The sequence below is a fragment of the Halyomorpha halys genome, unplaced genomic scaffold (genome assembly GCF_000696795.3).
Source record: "Halyomorpha halys isolate HHAL.00 unplaced genomic scaffold, Hhal_1.1 Scaffold737.1, whole genome shotgun sequence".
Taxonomy (NCBI): domain Eukaryota; kingdom Metazoa; phylum Arthropoda; class Insecta; order Hemiptera; family Pentatomidae; genus Halyomorpha; species Halyomorpha halys.
In genome coordinates, this window is record NW_027116386.1 from 156,016 (window position 1) to 176,898 (window position 20,883).

Below are 20,883 nucleotides of genomic sequence, written 5' to 3' on the forward strand. Positions count from 1 at the left end.
AAAACCAGAAACAGTACAATAAGAAAATTAAAAATATTACAAATGATACTATAAGATAGTAATTTATAAGTATAATAATAATAGTAAGAATTAGTCCAAAAGGTAAGTATTAAAAATAATGCTAATAAAGAAAAAACAAACAAATGGCTGTATTATAAATTACTGTCTTAGAGTAAGTACCATTTATAAATTTTTAATATTCTGGTTTTACCGTTTCTGTTTTATTTATGGATGTTATTTCTTTTTTTTTCGTTTTTTAGCCCTGATGAAGACCTAAAATATAGGCCAAAACAATATAAGTTATATTTATTTGTGTTAGTTTCAACGGACTGCTCAGTCCCTCCCCTACTTAATAAAATAAAATTATATCCATTCATTGACCGCACCCCCAACCATCTTCACCTCATTTATCATCCACGGTCAACTATTTCTCATAATTATATATCCATTCATGTTTAAGTGATACAATCACTTAAAAATTTTGGAAGATTGTTGATTAACCGTGTGTATCAATAAATGGAATTTGGTCCGGGTGCAGTCAAATTCCATTTACTTAAAATTTTTTAAAAAAACAAAGAACATTTGAATGAAGAAATTTCACTACACAATATTTTAAATAATAACCATACCTTCTTCCAGAAATTTGAGATCACTTTCATTAAGCGATTTATCCAACATAAAAAGTTCTCGGCCTGTCATTTTTTTCCCTTTCTCATTAATTTCTTTTTTAGATATAAATCCCATATCTTCATCAAACTTCTGTTTCCATATGAGAAAAGATTCAACAGTAACTCTAGTACCTTCGAATTTTTTCTGAAATTAAAATATAATCAGTTAAAAAATGAATAAATAAAAATAATACAATGAAATAATTGGACAGCAATGTTTTACAATTATTCTATTTAACAAGTGTATTAAGATTTTCATTACCTTGGTTGTCCCACAGCAACATTTTTATTTTTAAATACATATTAATTATATGTTCATACATCTCCCGGGAAAAAAGTTTTTACTGTATTCAAGTTGTAATTGAAAGCTTACAAAAATTATTTTAATTAATTTGAGTTTGAGTTAGAACAGGCTGTTGGATGGTTCTAAACTACAATAACAACTCATTGTCATGGATATATTATGCCTCAAAATAAAAACAGATAAACTTTAATGACTTCTGCAATTCAGAAAGTTGGGCAGCCCTTAAATTCTAAATGTAATAACTTTCGCTTAGAGTCCTTTGATAAGTCGCTCGGAAAGAGAAAAAATCAGGTAAGTACATTTTGAATCATCATTGTCATGTCTTGATATAGTTAATATCCTTTTGTTAAAAAAAACAATGTTTAAGTTTTATTGCGATTGATTATCGTTATCCTTACGAAATGAAATCCTAAAATTAATGATTGGACAGCACTTCAACATAGGTAATAGTTTTTGCAAAAAGCAGATTTATGTACAGATGAGTTTTTGTTGAAAATTGTGATCAGAAAAAAATATACCCTTTTATTAAATAAACTCTCTTAAACTATGAGAGGAAATTAAGATATAACTATAACATAACAGTATTACAGTAACAAATTTATAGAAACTTTATTCGTATTCGTGTAAAGGCGTTCAATTTATCTAAAAATTCATTAGGAAACAAGCTACATGATGAAATAACGAGATTTTCAGCTTAACAAGTTTTAACAGTATTTATATAGTTATAAGAATAAACTAACCCTTTCAGCTTCTTCTTCTTCCAATTTTTTCTTCTCCTCTCGTTCTACTTTTGTTATTTTTGCAAGATCATTTTTTTCATTAACCCATTCTTGGGCAACTGATACTAAAGTGAAGATCATAACCATTCCTAAGTTCTCATTTGCCTGTAATATTTAAAATCACATAAAAAAAATTTAATAGAAAACTAAATGGATTACTCTAATGTACATATTTTTCAAGACTTACTTGTTCTATTATGTGATTTTTTAATTCTTCAGGTTCAAAGAACTCAAAATCTTCCTCTGTTTCGATATCGATTATGGGAGGTTCTTCTGGATATAATTCAGTATATTCAAATCTTAAACAGCAATGAATGCCAGCAACTCCCTCTTCATAGTCATCAGATTTAATTGGAATAACGAAAGCATGATAAGGCTCAGTGGTAATAACTATAAAAAGGTAACAATAAATTAATAAAAGATTACTTTTTGAAGAATTACTAATTTTAAATACTTATACAGCAAATTCACACATAACATGAATTCATCTGATTAAAATGCTGTATCAATTAATAGAAAACCGATAATGTATCAATATATTGTTTTATAAATTTTGACTATAAACATGTAAATGAATAAGGAACCAGTATAATAAAAAACTACAATTATTAAACTATTTGTTACAATGAACTTAGTACATATAAATAATAAAATTCTTTTAACAAAAAATTTGCTAATACAAACATTAATAAAAAACAACATTTAAATAATGTTTATCCCTAAAGTAAACATTAATTCCACAATGTAAATAGGTTTTTAGTACACATAATGCACCATTTACTTTTTATTAAGAAAATGTAAACACACTTTCAGAAACTTCCTTAATTTGTTCTGAGCATTAATAATTTTAAAAATCAACCATTTTCAAAATTTCCCTAATGTAATAAGAGAGGGGTATATTTTCAATGAATTCCAATTAAAAATCATAGAATTAATACGAAAATTTTTGCCAAGAATAAATACCACTTAAATCAACCTATTATGGATGAAAATACAAAACTAAGTGTAACTCTAAACTATGAAGTGATTCAAAACCGGTCTAAATATAATAATTGTTTACTAAAAAATAACAACTCCGCAAATGCCAATAGTGTTTAAAAAAGTTTTTTCAAATTGAAGAAAAAGTGCTCAAAAGTTAAGAAAGGTCAAATTAAGGTCCTGATCAACATAAAGTCACTATCCTCAATAACTAAAACTGTTAAAAGGAAGAGGAATTTAAACATTAAACTAGCTCAAATTAGATTAAAACAACTATTTTCTAATAATCTATATGGGCAAAAAAAATCAACATACTTTCCATTTCTCCACAATATATGGACTCCAGGGCTTCTATTTCGTTAATTTGTTCTTCTTTATGGTCCATCGTAATTGGTAAGAGATACTACTCAGTGTTAAAATTTAAAATAAAAATATACATTCAAAAAGACCAAATCTCATGGTTAAAATTTGAGTACATCAAGAATTTCATTGTTACTAAAGGTTATAGTCCAGGTTACAAGTCAGTGGTTGAAGAACGATAGAAGAGTAGTAAAATATTATTTTGTATAATTTAATATTTTAACTAGCTTATTTGTAACTAAACCTCCATTTAAAATATTTATTAATCATTTGCTTGTAAATTAAATAAACGTCAGAGGAAACTAAGCAGCCTAATAAATATCGATATGAAACCTCTATCGATATCATCACGTGCTTGTACATAGGTTATAGTTGTTGCCTTTGTTATAAGACGTTTCTGTTATTTAATTGTTGCCTTTGCTATAGGACGGTTCTGTTATTTAGTTGTTTACTCTCTGTTTAAATTTGTTATGAAAGGGAGTAAACAACTAAACAGCACTCATATTGTTAATGTTGTTTTTAATTAAATATTCAAAAGTATATTTATGGAGTTCATCGGTTCAGATACTAATGGAACAGACAGTGATGAGCTTGATGAAGATCTTGAGAATGAATTGTATTCCGTCCTACATTATAATGTACTTTCTGAGGATATTCCTTCGAACATATTAGATAAATATGACATTAAGAGAACTGAACAAAATGAATTTTTGATTTCTTTAAAAAAAGCTAAGCAAGAATCATTTAAAGAAATCAAAGGTACATCTGAAGATATCAAAGATACAACTGAAGAAACCATAGCCTCTGAAGAAGATGCTGAATCAGTTCTTGATCCCTCAGGAAATTTCATTACCATTTCAGATGATGATAGTGATAGTGATGTTATTTTAAATGAACCGCCTTTAGAGGTAACTTATGTCAGTTCTCCTAGTGTAGTTGAAGTCCCAGATTCTTCCTCTGGTAGTGATATGGAGAGTAATGTGATACTTAATATCGGTGACAGGACAACTTTGTCCTCGACTTTTCCTATTGATGATTTTGAGGAAGAAGTTATAAAATTTAAATGGAAAGAAGTTACTAGTCCCAGTAGTTGGACTAATGATATGAAAAAATATTACAATAAACCATGTGAAAGATTAAAGAATTTCGATTATGAGAAAATCCGAGAAGAAATTAAAGGTAAGCAAATTATCAATCTTGTGCTTATTTTGAACATTTATTCTTATTAAATACTTATAGTACTAATTTTTTCATTGCCTTGTTTGGATTTTTTATTTATAAGGTTAGGCAAGGATAATGTATATATTTTAAATAAACTACATGAATCTCATTAATACTTTCATTATTGCTTTAGTTAACTAATATTTTGAACTATATCATTATCTGTTTCCAAAATATATGATTGTCAAACATACATTTCAAGTGTGAAATCATAAAATTTTCCAAATTCTAACACCATATATGATAGACTTACTATCAAAACCTCTTTAGTTTGAATAAAAGTTTTGTGAATTAGATTATATATTTTTTAAACGTTATATCTCCTTGCAATGCCACCTATTTTTATATCACAAGTATAGTTTAGATGTTGGGCATTAATGGTTTGGCCTGAAAATTTAAAAATCAAGAAATATTAATTCAAAATTTTAAACCTTCCAGTTGAAAAATTTGGACGAGAGGTTTTAATAACAACCTGACAGTTAGCTTTTTGGTTTTGAAATATTTTCAGAGCTTTTAAAATCCATTTAATAATTTTGTTTTGGTAAATAATATAACAATTTAAATGAATTTTTTTTTTATTAGTTTATAAGATATTTGTTTAGTGACTTGAAATTACATTGTTATGGTCCCTGCAATTGGACAGATTATTAGTGAATATTTTAATTACGCAATGGCAAAAATTAATATTTGATTACTTATACTCACTAAAGTGTTTGCCATTTTTGAAAAAATTAATTTTAGTGTGGAAACAAAGTCAGTGCATTTTTCCGTTTTATCTCTTACGACTGTCTTGTAAACAAAGGCAGGCGTTTTTCAATTTTTTCTGATCTCTAGGGAATAAATTTATATGTTGGGTATGTGTGTTGATGGGCGACCACGAGTGGTGTCAGTACCAGATATGAGAAACACTGATGTGATCTATGTTATTTTTCTTTTAAGGCATATATGGTTCTCTTTTATGGGAATCAATAAAGAGTTTTTCAAAAAATTACATATAATTTTAAAAATTTCTTTATTAAAAACTTTATTTCAAAAACTAACATGGCAACATGAACTGATTCATATTAATGCAAATTTAGACACCGACCGAGCACAACTGAAAAGTATTTGGAGTTTGTACGTCTCTGTAGCGAGTGGATGTTAATAGTTGTGATATGACAGATCTCATGGTCGCCTGTCATTTTCATAATTACCATATTTTAAATCCAATATATGACTAAATTGATTTAATAAATGGTCCAAGTGGTTTTTATAAAATTAAAAAAATGTTAGTTTTGAAGTTATTGATGTTTTGTGCCATTGTTATAAGAAAAACTCATGCCTCATATGCAATCAGGGAAATTAATGAAATGGAGGGTGAAGGCGGCTTCTGCATGCATTGGACAGGTTTGATTTTTACAAAAATTTAGAGATTCTTGTGAGCATCTGAAGTATATGGCAATTGGAATGTTATGGAATTGGTAAAAGGCAACGAATCATAGGTTCACAGACGGATTCGTCCTAAAAATGATGATCTATATTTTATGAAGTAAGTTTAACATGTGAGTAAATCATCAGTCTTTTAGATTAAGGTAAAAAAAGGCACAGACTTTGTTTACACCCAAGTATATTATCCATATATAGATATTCTGTAGTACATAATGTATTCTCTTTTAAGGTAATGGCGAGTGGAATATCAACCTTGCGGACAGATTGCCGTCTAATCGTAGAATTCAAAGGTGCACAATTTGTAGGGAAACTGATCATAAAAAGAAGAATTGTCCACGCAAATTTGTCAATTGTCATATGTGTGGTAATACTGGACACAATGAATATCACTGCCCATCTAAGAAATGTTTAAATGTTCGTTTCTATATTTCTTGTTAAGTATAAATGTTAGTCATAATGTATTATTCTTACTTTTTTAAGTTGAATTATTGAAGAAAAAACCATTACTTATCTAAAAGTTAAATAAATTATAGTTGAATTCTTATTTTTTTATATGATATTAATAGGGGAAAACTTACCTAATATAAAAAAAAAAGTCAATATACTCTACATATTGATATAATCTACATAAACTTTTTTTTTCAGAGGACTATTAATCTAAATAACATAACCTTACTTTACTGCTGATTATTGTTTTAGTGTGGTAGAAAAAATGCTGTTTATGTGGCTATGTGTAAAGCATGTGAAGCTGCAAAGTTTAAAACTTGTAGTGAGTGCCAACAAGAAGGTCATACGAAGGATCTTTGCCCTGATACTTGGAGAAGATACCACGCTACTGTAAGTTTTAGCTAATAATTTTTATAACTTCTTTTTTTATTAACTCGATTTGATATATGGATGGATAGATTACATAAGTGCAAAGCCTTTGCACATGACTAAAAATCTAATCTCTGAGAAGATCAAATTTTTATTTTAAATTGAAACTTATTTTTGCTTAAAAGCATTAATAAAGAATAAAAAATTATAGATCAACATCTAATATTTTAATTGGATAGTTAACAAAAATGAATTTTCTTATAAAATTAAAATCTTTAAAATCAATTTTCGCATTAGTTAGATTTTTTTATTACATTAGTGTTGTATTGAGGATAAGATATATTTAAGTGATAAAAAATATTATACTCGTATACAAGTTAATGCACTTATTATTTATAAATTATTTTTCTAACTAAAGACCACATTTTAGCTGTCTTGTTGTCTAATAATAGAAGAGAAGAATATCACACTTTTTTGTTAAAATTCTGGGTGAAGCTATGATGCTTTATCCCTTATAAATATCTAAAAAAAAAAATTGATTGTTTACATGCCTGTTAAATCTAATTCTTTTAACCTAGGCCTTTTTTTATTAATCAAACCCCATCTCTAAACCAACAATGTATTTATTAATGATACTTTTATATATAAAGTGTGTTCTATTAATGACAGGTAATGCCTAAAGATGTAATACTAGACATCAAGATCAAATAAAGTTCTTATGGACTGTTGTATCCTTCCACTCAGAGAGGGAGGAAATTTATTCTGTAACAGGTCTCAACTTGATTTATATAGACTTGAAGTGTATTAATCAAGGAAGCTTTTTTATGAGTGGGAAATCAGTTGTCCTATAGGATTTTATGAAAAACAGATCTTTGCGGTGCAAAAGTTAGTTCTATCCCATTACCCGAAGATTATACCTGCTTGGTGCATTTATATTACAAACCTTTACAACCAAAAGACCTTCCTATATTATTGATCTTCTCACTCTATGTTCATCCATATACCATATACCAGATCTCTACCGATTTGTACATCCCTTCCCATAGAAGAACTGCTTCCTTTGAAAATCCTATACTATATGAGTAACCTCATTTTTGAAATCCTCACCCATAACCGGCCTTAAAGCTTCCTCCTTACATCAATTATATATCCATTTGGAATGGTTTACAAGTTCTTCCATAAACTTGTAAATAACAATTATCAATAAAAATTTGCATAATGAATCGCATGATATTTTTTTGTTCATATTGTATGAATATAATTATTATTTTAGTTTTATTTAATTTTGTTTAATATAACCAGACAAATGCTGTTGAAATTGTCCAGTTAGTTATTCTTTGGTGACCAAGTGTCTGATAATAAATATCAAATATTTTTCATTTCATTTAAAAAATAGTTTTATACTATTTTGTACCTTTCTTAACCTCCCCCCCCCCCCCCGGATCATCATCCTCCAATCAATTACACACAGTCAACTATTGATCTTTCAATATTCTTTATATAGGAATAAGGATTAAAAAAAAAAGCTTAAATTACCTACCTTTCTGTGTGGAATAATGATATTGGACCATAGTCCAGTGGTTGCCAACTCGTAGAAGGCTACGGACCTCTAAGCCAAAAATTGAATGTATGACCCACCACCATTAAGGCCTTACCAAAGAGAGCCCCCCTTCTGAAAATATTTCAAAATTAAATACATTAAAAGAACATTTTGAGTTTTTCATGCCAGTGATCTTTTAATGTAATTTTTATTATGCATTTACAAGTTAAAAACTTTCAAGCAACCAAACATCAAGAAAGATAGTGAACTAGTTCCATCAATGAATCCTCACAAAAATATGTGGGCCTAACCCAAGGCTCTCAGGGCTCACTTATGTGTCGCAGACCACCAGTTAGGATTCAATGCCATTGTTTGTATAAACTGTTGACCTTGAGGTTTAATGCCACCTCTTTAAATATTGCCTATAATTTACGGAACAATCTGTATATAAGCCTGAACTTAACTTAAAATAAATTTGTAATCAATTAGGAACTAAACAGTATGCTAGTAAATCCTTTATATTATTACAAAAATATATTCCAGACTAAGGGAGAGCTTGTCGTCAAGGAAGAAACTGTAAATGAAAGGCTTATGTGCTGCAACTGCGCTCAGAGCGGTCATCTCTTTGAGAACTGCCCTAAGCTATATTGGTCTCCTTATCCTCCTACATCGTGTCTCATCAAGAAAACCGAAGAACCTCTATATAAATCTCCTAAAGGTATGTAGGGCCTCCTGAGGCTATTATTGTAGGGCCATAGTTATTTTCAGATGCTCTGGTTAAAATCATGGTATAGGAACTGGTTTCTAGGACCGAATCAAGAATTCAATAAGTAGTCTGATTCAAGCTAACCTAAATTACTCCACTATATTACTTTTTAAAAATAATTTCTATTTATCCTCATATTAAATTAATCTTGAGTTCATTGTATTAAACATTATCCCCGCACCAGTTTATTGTGAGGCTAAGGAGTAGTTTAGTCTTAAACTAACTTTGGCTTAAATTAATTTTTATTTTCTGAAATTCAATAAATTATAAATTTTTAAAGCATACATAAAGATTTTTTTGCAAATTAATGGTATTCCAGATATTTTAATCTAATTGTGTTCTGATATTTAATCTATTCGAGATTAATATTGTATATACTATACTGCATTATTAATATAATATTCTTTGGATCTGTATTAAATGATATAATCTTATATTAATTTGTCAATTTTATAGGAAAGAGGTTTCGAGGAACAGAAGAAGATGCTGCTGATTTTGTGAGGACACCAAAAAAACGAAGGTTGAATCACAACAATTCTGATAAGTCTTCAAATGGACCAAACTGGAATCGTGGTTCTTTTAATAGAACTCAAAATCAGTACCGTAACCGAACTCCTAATTCTTTTGGCCGGAATCGTACTCAATTTGGTCGAAACCCTGTTCCATTCAACCAAAATGATTCTCCATTTGTTCGAAATCCCATACCATTCGATAGAACTTCTACTCCATTCAATGAAAGATCAATTCCATTCAATCAAAGATCAAATCCATTCCATCAAAGACCAACTCCATTCGATCAAGGATCAACTCCATTCAACCAGAGATCAACTTCATTCAACCAAAGACCAACACCATTCAATCAGAGATCTACTCCATTCAATGAAGCTTCAACTCCGTTCAATCAGAGGTCTACTCCTTTTAATAAGGCTTCAACTCCGTTTAATCAGAGGTCTACTCCTTTCAATAAGGCTTCAACTCCGTTTAATCAGAGGTCTACTCCTTTCAATAATGCTTCAACTCCATTCAATCAGAGATTAATTTCATTGAATGAAGCTTCAACTTCAACCAAGCATTCCAAACCTCTAATGCCAAAAAGAAACAATAAAGTGAGATATTTCCATAACAATGCTTTGAATAGTAACGTAAATACCATCAAACAGACTCATAATCAAATAAAGAGTCCCAAGCAGAGAAAAAAAAAAAAGAAAAAAAATAACTCTTTTCCCAATAAAACCATTTAGATATTTTTAAAAACCTATATTGCATATTTGTATTTAATATTTGGAGTATAAAAATTGATATTATCAATATTTCAATGTGGGATAATATTTTAATCTGGGGGAAATTTTTTTATTTAATATAAATTGAAACTTGTTTGATATTCATTTCCTACCATCTCATTCTTTTTCTTAAATTATACTTTTTTTTTTTTTTCATTATTCCCCCTGTATGGGTAGTATTTGAACTCAGGTTATCAATAAATATTTGATGTTCCTCTTATTCTATTGTATGATATCATTGAATGGATGGAATTTAATTGAATGAAATTTGTTTGAGTGAGAAATAAACTGGCAAATAAGTCAGTTAACTGATATTTGTGAAATTATTCTTTTTTTTATTATCTATAAAGGTAAGACTGTAAATATTGTATATTAAGATTTTATTTTTGATTGTATCTAAAAAATGATATTCATGTATAGATTAGAGAATACATATTTTATTTGTTTTTTAATTTCCTGTATTCTGTCATTTATGATTCCCGAATTCTCAATTCTCTTTTGTCTTCCTTTAGACAAACTTTGATTTGAAATAATTTTAAGAAGAATTAATGAAATTACTTTTAATTAATTACTAATATTCTTTTTTTTTTTTCGATTGTATAGTAGATGAAATGTGATGTGCTATATTAGCTAAGGATTCAAGTAAATTTTGATTTTATCTTTTCATGATTTCAAAGTCTATTTACATTAATTTTACACTTGGTTTCAACAAGAAAACCTTGTTCGTCTGTTTCAACAAATATTAAAGAAGCCGCTAATAACCTTTCTTATCACAGAGCTTTACGGACATAGGAGTTATTTATGTTTGATGGACATATGACTTTTTTTTGGACTAACATTGATATATTTTTTATATATTAATATTTTTTTGAATATTGTATATATTTTGAATTTTAATATTTTTTTATGCTTCTAATGTTGATATATTTTTAGGGAGTAGAGAGGAATATTTTACATTTTATTTCTGTTTTATAATGTTAGCTACTCCTGCTACTTTATAGCAATAGTAATCTCTTTGTTTTTTAATCTTTATTCCATGAATTTCGTTTTTATTTGAGAAATTCTATCAGTGTAGTTACTGAAAATAAATTACATTTGAGGACAAGATGGTTGGGGGTGCGGTCAGAATATAACACAAATAAGTTTAAATAACTTATTTGTGTTATATTCTGACTGCTGCCCCAACCATCTCCTAATATATGTATTATTCCCGGTCAACTATCTTCTAATCATTACAAAATAAATTACATTTTTACACCATGTGAATCTCTTTTGTCAAAAAAGTTTGGCATTGTCCATATTTCATTAAATAATGTGAATGTTATTAGGATCTTTAAACTTATTAATGTATCTTTTCATGAAAGAGAATGAAGAAATGTGTATAGAAAATAAATTTATGTGAGATCACTATTAAAAAAACTATAGAATTAATAAATGGACAAACAGTGAAAATATTGTTTCTACTGATGCCTTTTACCGAGAAAATAAAGTACTCAAGGTTTTAACTAGAATAGTTGAACAGAATAGAAATATGAAGTTTGTTCTGGTAATTAACTGTACTCTCTCTGGCTGGATTGTCACCATTCTGAAATTTTAAAGATTTTTTCTCAGCATTTTATTTGTTAATTAAAGACATTAAGAGACAAAGGAAGGTAATATCCTAAAAATGAAAATTTCTGTTGAGGTAAGGTTGATTAAAAGTAAAGAGATTTTTTAAAATCTTCACTCCACTAGTTGTGTTCTCATTTGAGAAAATTATTTTTTTACTACCATCAAAATTACTTGTCCAAACCTTTGTTATTATCCATAGTTCATTAAATAATGTGAATGATTTAAATGAAAGGTAATAAAGAACTTATTAAAGATATAAGTTTCTGGGTGATTAATTCCATTAATGAATTAACAAAAACTTGTTTTTACTAATACCTCATACTGAGAAAAGAAAGTAATCAAGTTTGATCTATAAACTATCTGCACTGACTTTCCTACAATAATTTGGTTGATTGTTATTCAGAATTTTTTAAGGTTTTCTTAAAAAATTATTAGTCAAAAAGAGCAATAAAGTAAGATAGTGTTCAAAGGATGAAAGTCTCTGTGCAGGTAAGGTAGATAAGTTTCCCAGAATGAGAACCGCCTGTAGATTTACAATTGCAATTTTTCTAGAAATTCTTACAACACAAGTTTCAGATTTTTAGTTCCCTGTTGTACTTCTTAATAAAGCTATTTATCTTTAAATGTTTTTTTTTTTTATGAGCACTGTACATCAGAAATGTTCTTCAAATCATTTGAACTACTAACCTCATGAAATATCAACAAGAATTTCGTGATCAAGTTACAATGTTTAGAACGCTTATTTAGTTGTGTTTTTTTTTGGCAACAACAAATTGGATAAGACTATTGCTATAAGATGCAAAGAACAATAAACCGAAGTCACTAAGCATCTTTAACTAAACCATATTTAAACCCTAAGAATTTTCGAAATGATGCAACATTCATTTTTATTCTATATAAAAAAAATATTTAAACAGCCTTAAAAAACACGTTAAAAACCTAAATGTTTTGGTTTATACAAATGATTAAATTTTTTATCATCGAACTATTTAACAAAGTTTAATTCAGATTTAAATTATTAAAAAGATCTAATTTTTTACTAGAACAATCCAAGACTTATTAGAAAATGGAATTATTTCATCATAAGTCAAATAATAATGTACTTTATTATATGACAATAGTTGATAGTTTTAATTTTTTCTAATTTACCTCCATAGTTTATCAAGTTCATTAGAGCATGAAGGAATGTACAATTAGATTCCTGTTGATACTCCATAAAAAAAAATATATATTAACAGCCATAGAAAATTTGCAAAAAGCCTATCGATCTTAATTTGTACAAAAGAAGTTTTCTAACAAAAGTATATTCACTTATCAAAAGTAATTTTTTTTATTGAAATTCTAATGCCAACCCTTATTCAGTTTATTTCGAAATTTAAATTTTCCTGTGAAATAGGTTTTACTAATCAATATTTTCAATAAAAAAATTTAAATATTTACATCAAATGCTCCAATAACATTTTTTTAAACAATAACTCTAATAGTGGATATATCTATTTTTTATAGAAACCTCCACAGATGTTTTCAATTTTTCATAATCGAACTAATTTATAACATATTAGTTAAATGAAAATTAAATTATTTAAAATTTCTATTAGGACCTTGAGAACAATCAAACACAAACTTATAGAAAGATGAAATTATTTTATCTTAGGTCAAATAATAATAAACTTTATGAAATAACAATATTTTTTGTTGTTTTACATTTCTCTAATTTAACTCCTGGGTTTAGTAAGTTAATCAGAGAATAAAGGAATGTACAATTAATCAAGCATAAATATAAGGAGAAGATATATAAGAAGATGGTCAGGGTTGCGGTCAAAGGAGAAACAAAAATAGTTTACAACTATTTATTTTTATTTAGGAAAATAAATAGTTGTAAACTATTTTTGTTTCTCCTTTGACCGCAACCCTGACCATCTTCCTATACAGGAAAATAAATAGTTGTAAACTATTTTTGTTTCTCCTTTGACCGCAACCCTGACCATCTTCTTATATATCAATTTTTACGGTCAACTATATATACATATATACAATAAGGAGAAGATAGTTGGAGGCACGGTCAGTAAATAACACAAACAAGTTGAGAGAACTTATTTAATAGTGCCAATGTTATGACCAGTGTTTCTAGTCTTCATCAGGGCTAAGAACAAGAGTAAGAAAATAACCAATGAAAACAAAAAAATAAAAAGAGAAAATGTAAACAGAATGATACAAGTAAATACTTATACAGAATGAAAATTAATAAAAATAAAGTGTGAAAGAAGTGGAAAATAAAATGATCATTAATAAATAAATAAATAAGATTGACAAATTATAATACATTTGTCTCAGATCAATAAACAAAAAAAAGTATAAGAATAATGGACAATTGATTCTTTAAGGAATATTAAAATAATTGTTATATAAGAAGATGATGAACAGCATTCAACCGATTCTTTTGAACAGCCCTGAAAAGTGGGGCGAAACGTCTACAAATAAATAGTTCTTAACTATTTTTGTTTCACTTTTGACCGCAACCCTGACCATCTTCTTATATATCAATTTTTACTGTCAACTATATATACATATATAAAGTAATTAATTGTATTGCCTACAGATGACAGCACAAATTGAGAAAGGTGGGAACAAAGAGAAGCTAGACAATTTTATTTAGTAATAGGAAAGTAGGAGGTAACAGGAATTCAGTACCTGAGACCGCCCTAGTAAAACAACCAATTAGTTGAGCTCCTATTTTCTCCTACTCTCCTAATACAACATAAAAATTTTCCAGCTATATTTCGCTTTCGTAAATGCCAGGCTATATTGTGCTGGCCTCTTGCGGCGTTAATCAGAACTAATATTTTTTACATCCTTGATTTGTGCTGCTACCTTTAGATAGTTAGTTGAACTATTATTTTAACATTTCATTCATTACAAATTGTATATAGATCAGAGTTGAAATCAAGTATAATTTTCAATCATGTTTATATATGCGTGTTCTTTATCAGTTATCATTTACCATCCATTAATAATTAAATATATATACAGTTGACTGTAAAACTTAAATATAAGAAGATGGTTAATAATCAAACTTTTCTATATTTTCTTATTAACTTAAACTGTAGAGAAAAAAATCGAAATTGCAAAATAACAATAAAATATTGTTATTGAAAATATATTACTATTTATTTGACTTTAACTATGATAAAATAATGCTACAATTCTATAAGTAAGAATATCTATTAAGAACTTCAAATAATATAAGAATTTAATTCTAATTTATTACAAGTTGTAAATTAGTTTTACTATGAAAAATAAACCATTCCCATAGATTAAGAGCGTTAGGATTTTAACATGTTTTATGAAGACATATGCACCATAACAACTAGTAATAAATGAAGAAATGAATAAAGATGAGCAATTTTGCATGTGAAAGTATGATTAAAGTGTAAATTAGAGAGTTGGGAAAGAAATTTTAGAGTAAAATAGCCATTTAAATTATAATTTAATTTGATTTGGGTAATTACAAAAGCATTCCATTTTTCTATGAGTTTGTTGCTTTGCTCTAAAGGAACTAAAAGAAAATTTCAATATTATCAAAATTGAATTCTGATTTAACTAGCATTAACTACTGGTGCAACAATTCACGACCTGAGTTATTTTCCTCTACCTTTGCCTCTCTTCTGATTGGAGATTCCCATATTGTTTCCACCTTTTAATTTTTCTAGGGAAGTCCACTATTCACCCTTTCACCTTCCACTCTGACCACTTATCCAACTTTCTTATTTGTGGTTAATAGTATTCTTATTTTATAATACAGTCTCAATATCAATGTTGCTTATAAGTTTTAATTCACCACTAACTCATGCTGCTCTGTGATTTCATCTTATATTTCTTTCTGGACAGTTTCAATTTACATTATTATTCTTAAGACACAACTATGATAAATATGTAATTACAAAAGCCATTAGTTATAATTGAAGGCACTGATATCCTTCAATTTAAATCCTCAGTGCATTCCTGCAATACCCGCTCATGGCCTTCAGACTGTAACTGCCTATCAAACCGCAGCCTTTGGTAGATCTTTCCTTTCCCCTATAGAATTCTATATCCTCCTTCATTCGTAGTTCTAATACCCTTCCAACCTTCTGTCCACCCAATTCCGGAAGAATAACAATTGAAAATTTCAAACAAGGTTTAAATATTTTCTGTATTTTATGTTTCACATTTTCGTTTATACTTGTAGATATGTATATTAGTAGAAATTGTACTTTTCCATTTATTATCAGAATTATGTTATATTATCATCTTATGTTTTATGATATGATATATAGTTTTATTTTATTTGTTCTATTTTTATTTTATATATTCGGTTAAATATTGTTGTTCATTTTTATCTTTTCAAATTCATTGTTTTATTAAGTTTTATGACGTTTTATAATTTCATTTTTATTTTGTACTTTTCTCTAAGGCTTTAAAGCCTAATTTTGATGCCTGTATATTATTCTAAAGGGATCAATCCCAGAATAAATAAAGAATATTATTATTATTACGCTGGAAACCCTGAAACTCAGGTCAAAATGTCGGCGTACATAAATAATTTTTTGTTTATTTATGTTGTTTTTGCTGACCGCAACTCCCGACCATCTTCTCCAATCAATTATTATATTCAAGCTCCCAGAGTTTTCTGTATTTCTGAATTTCAATGACCTATATAGAGCTTTAGTTATTTTTATACAACTTTCCACATATTGTTTTGAATTTTTAGTGAACAGCAATTGAATACTGTTAAGGTTAGAACTTAATACACAAGTTCCTGTTTGGATAGTTCACGTCTATGCCTTAACGTTGAGGTGTTTTATGATTTACAGCACTTATAAAAAAAAAAATAGTGTTTTAAGATATTTGGGGAGGTTATGCTGCACTACAGAGATGAAACATGAGTCATAGGAATTTTCGATAGGAGGATGTATGTATGTCAGCAAACACCCATTATTCTGATTAAGTTTTACCTACATTAACTGGAACAGCCTTTTTAAGTAGAGTATTATCTTGCAATTGTATATATTTGCTCATATGTTTGGATCTGAACAAAATCATAAAATTACACCCAATCTTCAAGAAGAAAATTTAGTGATATGTAATCATTATCACTAAAGCCGAATTTCCTACCACTTAGTTTCCTTCATTTTTAGTATGGAGGAATTCCTTCAGTCTCATTGGCAACTAACTAGATTCAAGAGGCTCGTAAACTATTACCGAGATTTGCACTTAGGCTTCTTCTGGCATCGTCAATCATTCTTTAAAACCTGATCTCAACACGCAGACCTCTATCTTAATATACTTGAGTATATGGTGTAGAAACATGGAAAAATATTTATTTGCAGTTAACACAAGACAGTGAGACAAGTATGATCCTTTTTTAGTACTTAATATTTTAAATAACATTACTGCATTTATTTTAATATAACTACCTGCTGTTGGCATATTTTATTGTAGATAATCAGTATACACAGACCTCCTTTTTACCATGTTTAATGAAAAACTATCAAAACAAATCTATAAAAAACTGTCCAATAAGTTTAAAACTTAATTTCTAAATATCAGGACATAGTTAAAAATATTGATCCAGGATGTTTGTTAAGGTGGATTTTAATTTATTTTATCACCGATTGAAGGTCATGAGAAGTGAAAAGCATTCAAAAGTTGAAAAGAGGAAATATTTTTTTCAAATATAAAAACAAATAAAATATCTATGAAAAAATAAATAAATAAATATATGATAAAAAGTATGTAGACTCAACTTTCCATATAAATATTGATAATGTATAGTTAACCATAGAAAAATGGTATAAATTTATCTATCAATTGGAAACATATGATGAATACACCATACATTAATCAGTAATTAGGATGTATAATTACTTAAAGGGTCAAAAAATAATGCAAGTCATCCCAGAAATTATAGTGAATTCTTGGTTTACTACCAAAAGATAAATAAAAAAAAGTTTGTATAAATGATGTTTTAGGAATGATTTATGGTTCATCCAGAAGGGAGAGCTAATGAAAGATAGTTTCAAACACTTCATTGGGAAGAAGTACACAGATAAATTTACTACTCAATTGTCAAATTTTAAATAAAATTGTACACAAAGCATTTTTAATATTTTTATTCAGTAAAAGTATTATGATAATTTATTATTCAATAAAACAGTAAAATAATGAGAAAAAAAACTTCAATGACCAAATATATGTATTAAAAAATGTATCCAAAGATTATACTACAAAATACCTAAGCTTCTTTCCATTACAACATGAGGAATCAAACGTTTTTCTTCAAAATCCGAATGATTAAGAAAATCAGTAAAATCTATGAAATCGTCACTATTTTTGATCGTAGATGAAGACAATTCTGAACTAGATAAGAATGGGAGTCTTCCAACTTGTCTTGTAGCCCGGATTTCTGCCATTACTTTTAATGGAGCATGTAAACCTTGATTATTCCGGAGCATTCCTAAGTTGAGCTTCTCTTCCCTTAGTGAGTACTGGAAAAAGTTTTATACAATAAACAACAATTCCTTTACTTAAAGAAATTAATAAGTAATTTACTTACATTTCTTTCAGATAACTCTAATGGATGCACTGTAGTTACATTATCCTTAACTTTTTTAATTCTAAAAAAAAAAAAAAAAGACATACAATGATTAATGTGTATTATAGCACAATTTAACAGGCAAACAATTTTTTCCCCTTCCAACTTACCCAAAACCAAAGGTGTCATGAACTTCAAATGGGCCTGAAACAAGTCCCAGTTCTTTCTGCCCATCAAAAGGACCTTTCACGGAAGGAAGTCCAAAACTCTAGTTCAAAAAGAAAAAATCAAATATTAATCTTTTATTATTATATCATAATTCACAGAAATATAAATTACATACCATTTCGATTTTGCTATGACCAAGCAACCTTTTTGAATACAAGGGTGAGTAGGTTACAGATATGTTGTTACAGTGTTGCCATCTCATGTACGTTTATCTTATCGAAACTTTATAAATATATTTTTCTATTAATAGTAAAATAAAGCGGTAAATTATTTTAATAGTTTATATAAACAATGATTATACCTGTACTTGAAAACTATTATCTTAAATATACCAAATTTCATTAATTGAATTTAAAATTGCTTAATAACGAAATATAATCCTGTTAACACTTTTATAAAAAGTAATCCAATTATAAAATAATGAATTGTTTATTTACAAAATTAGACAGAAATATTATCTTAGAAATTGGTAAGGCTTCCTGAAAACTAAAAGGGACCCTAGTCATTGATGAATTAGTAGGGGTACACACCCTCCTACAGAATTCTAATTTTCTAAAACGTAGGTGTACAAATCCCACGACAATTTTCTTGATTCTCTAAGCAGTTTTTCTTGATAAATCATCGACCATAGTTCGGATTTTTTGTAAAATAGTAGGTTTATTGCCTTCATTTGCCTAAGGTACATAATGTTGGGAAGTTATATCAAATACAGAGTATTATAAAGAATTTATTTTATTTTTCGTGCCACACTAAATACAATTTCTGGATCTGTCCCAGACCTCAGTAAAATAATTTTTTACCAATAATGATTAACATTTGATTATCTTAAATCACAACAGGTGAGTCTTTTGAATATAGTTTAATACCGTTACTATGAGGAAAAACTAGTATTTTCCAATATTTTTTTTTAAAAATATTAATATTCTTCAAGATTGGAGAAAGAAGAATGAAATTGAGATTGTGAGAAATCCTAAATATTCCTTTAAATATACTGATTTAATTATAAAAATGCTGGGAACCTGTTTTCTTAGTTAAAATTACCTTTGCAACATTAATTTGTGTCACACCTTTTTTAATTTAAGATTTATAAAATAAACTATTTAATTACTTTTTCTAAAATTTAAATGAAATCAATTGTAACTGATAATACAACATAAAATCTAGTATCGTTTTCCATTGACCTCTACTTAGATCTAAGTAGTTGAGCGCGTTAAATCCGTCCATCGCAGATAATTTATTTGTTCTGTTTTATCAGCAATGGATCGATTCTGGGACCCAAAACCCTTTTTGAGCATGACCAGCCTTTACAAGATGTATACTCTTCTTTTTCAATATTCAACTTGTGTCTGAAGGTTTAATTTTATATATTTATGAGTCCAATTACAGATAGACTAATTTATGGATATGTGAAAAAAGTAATTTAAGGAAAATAAAAAATTTTAATCAAGAAAAATTCCTTAAAGGGATGATTAAGAATAAAGGATGAATATGAGGATTGGACTAGATGAGGAATAAATATCTGAAATTTCTCCAATAAGCAAATAAAGAAGTAGAAAGTAATAAGGGTATTCCTCAATAAAAGAATAAGAATTTTTGAGAAAGTGAAGGTGCCGTGGACCTTTGGGGTCACTGACCTAGGCAGTTGATTATAAATTCTATTGATCATCATCTTGTTTACTCCTTGGACAAGAAACTTACCAAGCACTGAACCCAAGAACCTTCAAGGGTGTAATGGTAGGTCACAATCTCACAAGAGGAGATCATAACACAATTTTACAAGGTTCAGCTTTATAGAAATCGAACTTAACACTAACATCTGTAAAAATATTTGGAAAATTGTAAAGGATAAAGAGGATTAGAGAATTTAATAAATTATAAATATGCATTTTATTATTAATAAATTGAGACAAAATCACATCTTGGATAATGTTTTAATTCCTAAAATAAAAAAACATTTCTCCATCACTGATGCAGTGGCTTCACACAGCATGAGCCTGTTCATATGAATTTTGATTATCTCACCTGAAAAGAAAAAAAAAAATACTAATATTAAAGATGTTTAGTCCTTCAATGAAGAAAATTAAACATCATTTATATTAGGAATATATTTTTTGGTAATAAGTATAGAGGGTACATGACCACGACTCTGACGGAGTTTTCACAAGTTAAAAAAAATCAAATTATATATGTGTATATTTCAAACTAAGAGATCATACATAAAATAAAAATTGTCCATACTTGAGGCACTTATGGGATTATTTTCAACCAATGGAAACTTTTTGTAAGTGAATTGAATGTGATTGATCATATTTTAAAATCGCTAAATATAT

At 28.0% G+C, this 20,883-nt stretch overlaps 4 protein-coding genes across 4 annotated transcripts in view; 1 reads left to right on the top strand and 3 right to left on the bottom strand.

Moving 5' to 3' along the window:
- Positions 1–3,247, bottom strand: part of LOC106685773 (RWD domain-containing protein 1) — a 3,814-nt gene extending 567 nt beyond the window's left edge. The window contains exons 1-4 of the mRNA XM_014428681.3: positions 3,045–3,247; positions 1,939–2,141; positions 1,713–1,856; positions 630–813 (exon numbers count right to left, since the gene is read on the bottom strand). Of these exons, the coding sequence (XP_014284167.1) occupies positions 630–813; positions 1,713–1,856; positions 1,939–2,141; positions 3,045–3,114 (601 nt within the window). The 5' untranslated portion in view covers positions 3,115–3,247. The remainder of the gene's footprint in view (positions 1–629; positions 814–1,712; positions 1,857–1,938; positions 2,142–3,044) is intronic.
- Positions 3,248–3,438: 191 nt separating this feature from the next.
- On the top strand, positions 3,439–10,592 carry Zcchc7 (Zinc finger CCHC-type containing 7). The gene is made up of 5 exons (XM_014428680.3): positions 3,439–4,268; positions 5,968–6,152; positions 6,438–6,575; positions 8,638–8,812; positions 9,317–10,592. The coding sequence occupies exons 1-5, from the start codon at positions 3,635–3,637 to the stop codon at positions 10,099–10,101; spliced, it is 1,917 nt and encodes a 638-aa protein (XP_014284166.1). The 5' UTR covers positions 3,439–3,634; the 3' UTR covers positions 10,102–10,592.
- A 7,296-nt stretch (positions 10,593–17,888) lies between these two features.
- On the bottom strand, positions 17,889–18,743 carry Pomp (proteasome maturation protein). The gene is made up of 4 exons (XM_014428674.2): positions 18,669–18,743; positions 18,496–18,593; positions 18,347–18,407; positions 17,889–18,278 (listed from the first exon to the last, which is right to left on the bottom strand). The coding sequence occupies exons 1-4, from the start codon at positions 18,669–18,671 to the stop codon at positions 18,015–18,017; spliced, it is 426 nt and encodes a 141-aa protein (XP_014284160.1). The 5' UTR covers positions 18,672–18,743; the 3' UTR covers positions 17,889–18,014.
- A 1,682-nt stretch (positions 18,744–20,425) lies between these two features.
- ArgRS (arginine--tRNA ligase-like protein) overlaps positions 20,426–20,883 on the bottom strand; it is a 7,901-nt gene continuing 7,443 nt past the window's right edge. The window contains exon 13 of the mRNA XM_014428682.3: positions 20,426–20,575. Coding sequence (XP_014284168.1) covers positions 20,466–20,575 — 110 coding nt within the window. The 3' untranslated portion in view covers positions 20,426–20,465. The remainder of the gene's footprint in view (positions 20,576–20,883) is intronic.

Bases quoted from the DNA above. Each gene is read 5' to 3' on its own strand.
- Zcchc7 (XM_014428680.3), top strand. From the start codon at position 3,635: ATGGAGTTCATCGGTTCAGATACTAATGGAACAGACAGTGATGAGCTT. The intron at 4,269-5,967 runs GTAAGCAAATTA...TTCTCTTTTAAG, and splicing joins AATCCGAGAAGAAATTAAAG to GTAATGGCGAGTGGAATATC. The intron at 8,813-9,316 runs GTATGTAGGGCC...TCAATTTTATAG, and splicing joins TCTATATAAATCTCCTAAAG to GAAAGAGGTTTCGAGGAACA.
- Pomp (XM_014428674.2), bottom strand. The intron at 18,408-18,495 runs GTAAGTTGGAAG...TTTTTTTTTTAG, and splicing joins CATGACACCTTTGGTTTTGG to AATTAAAAAAGTTAAGGATA. The intron at 18,279-18,346 runs GTAAGTAAATTA...AACTTTTTCCAG, and splicing joins TAGAGTTATCTGAAAGAAAT to TACTCACTAAGGGAAGAGAA.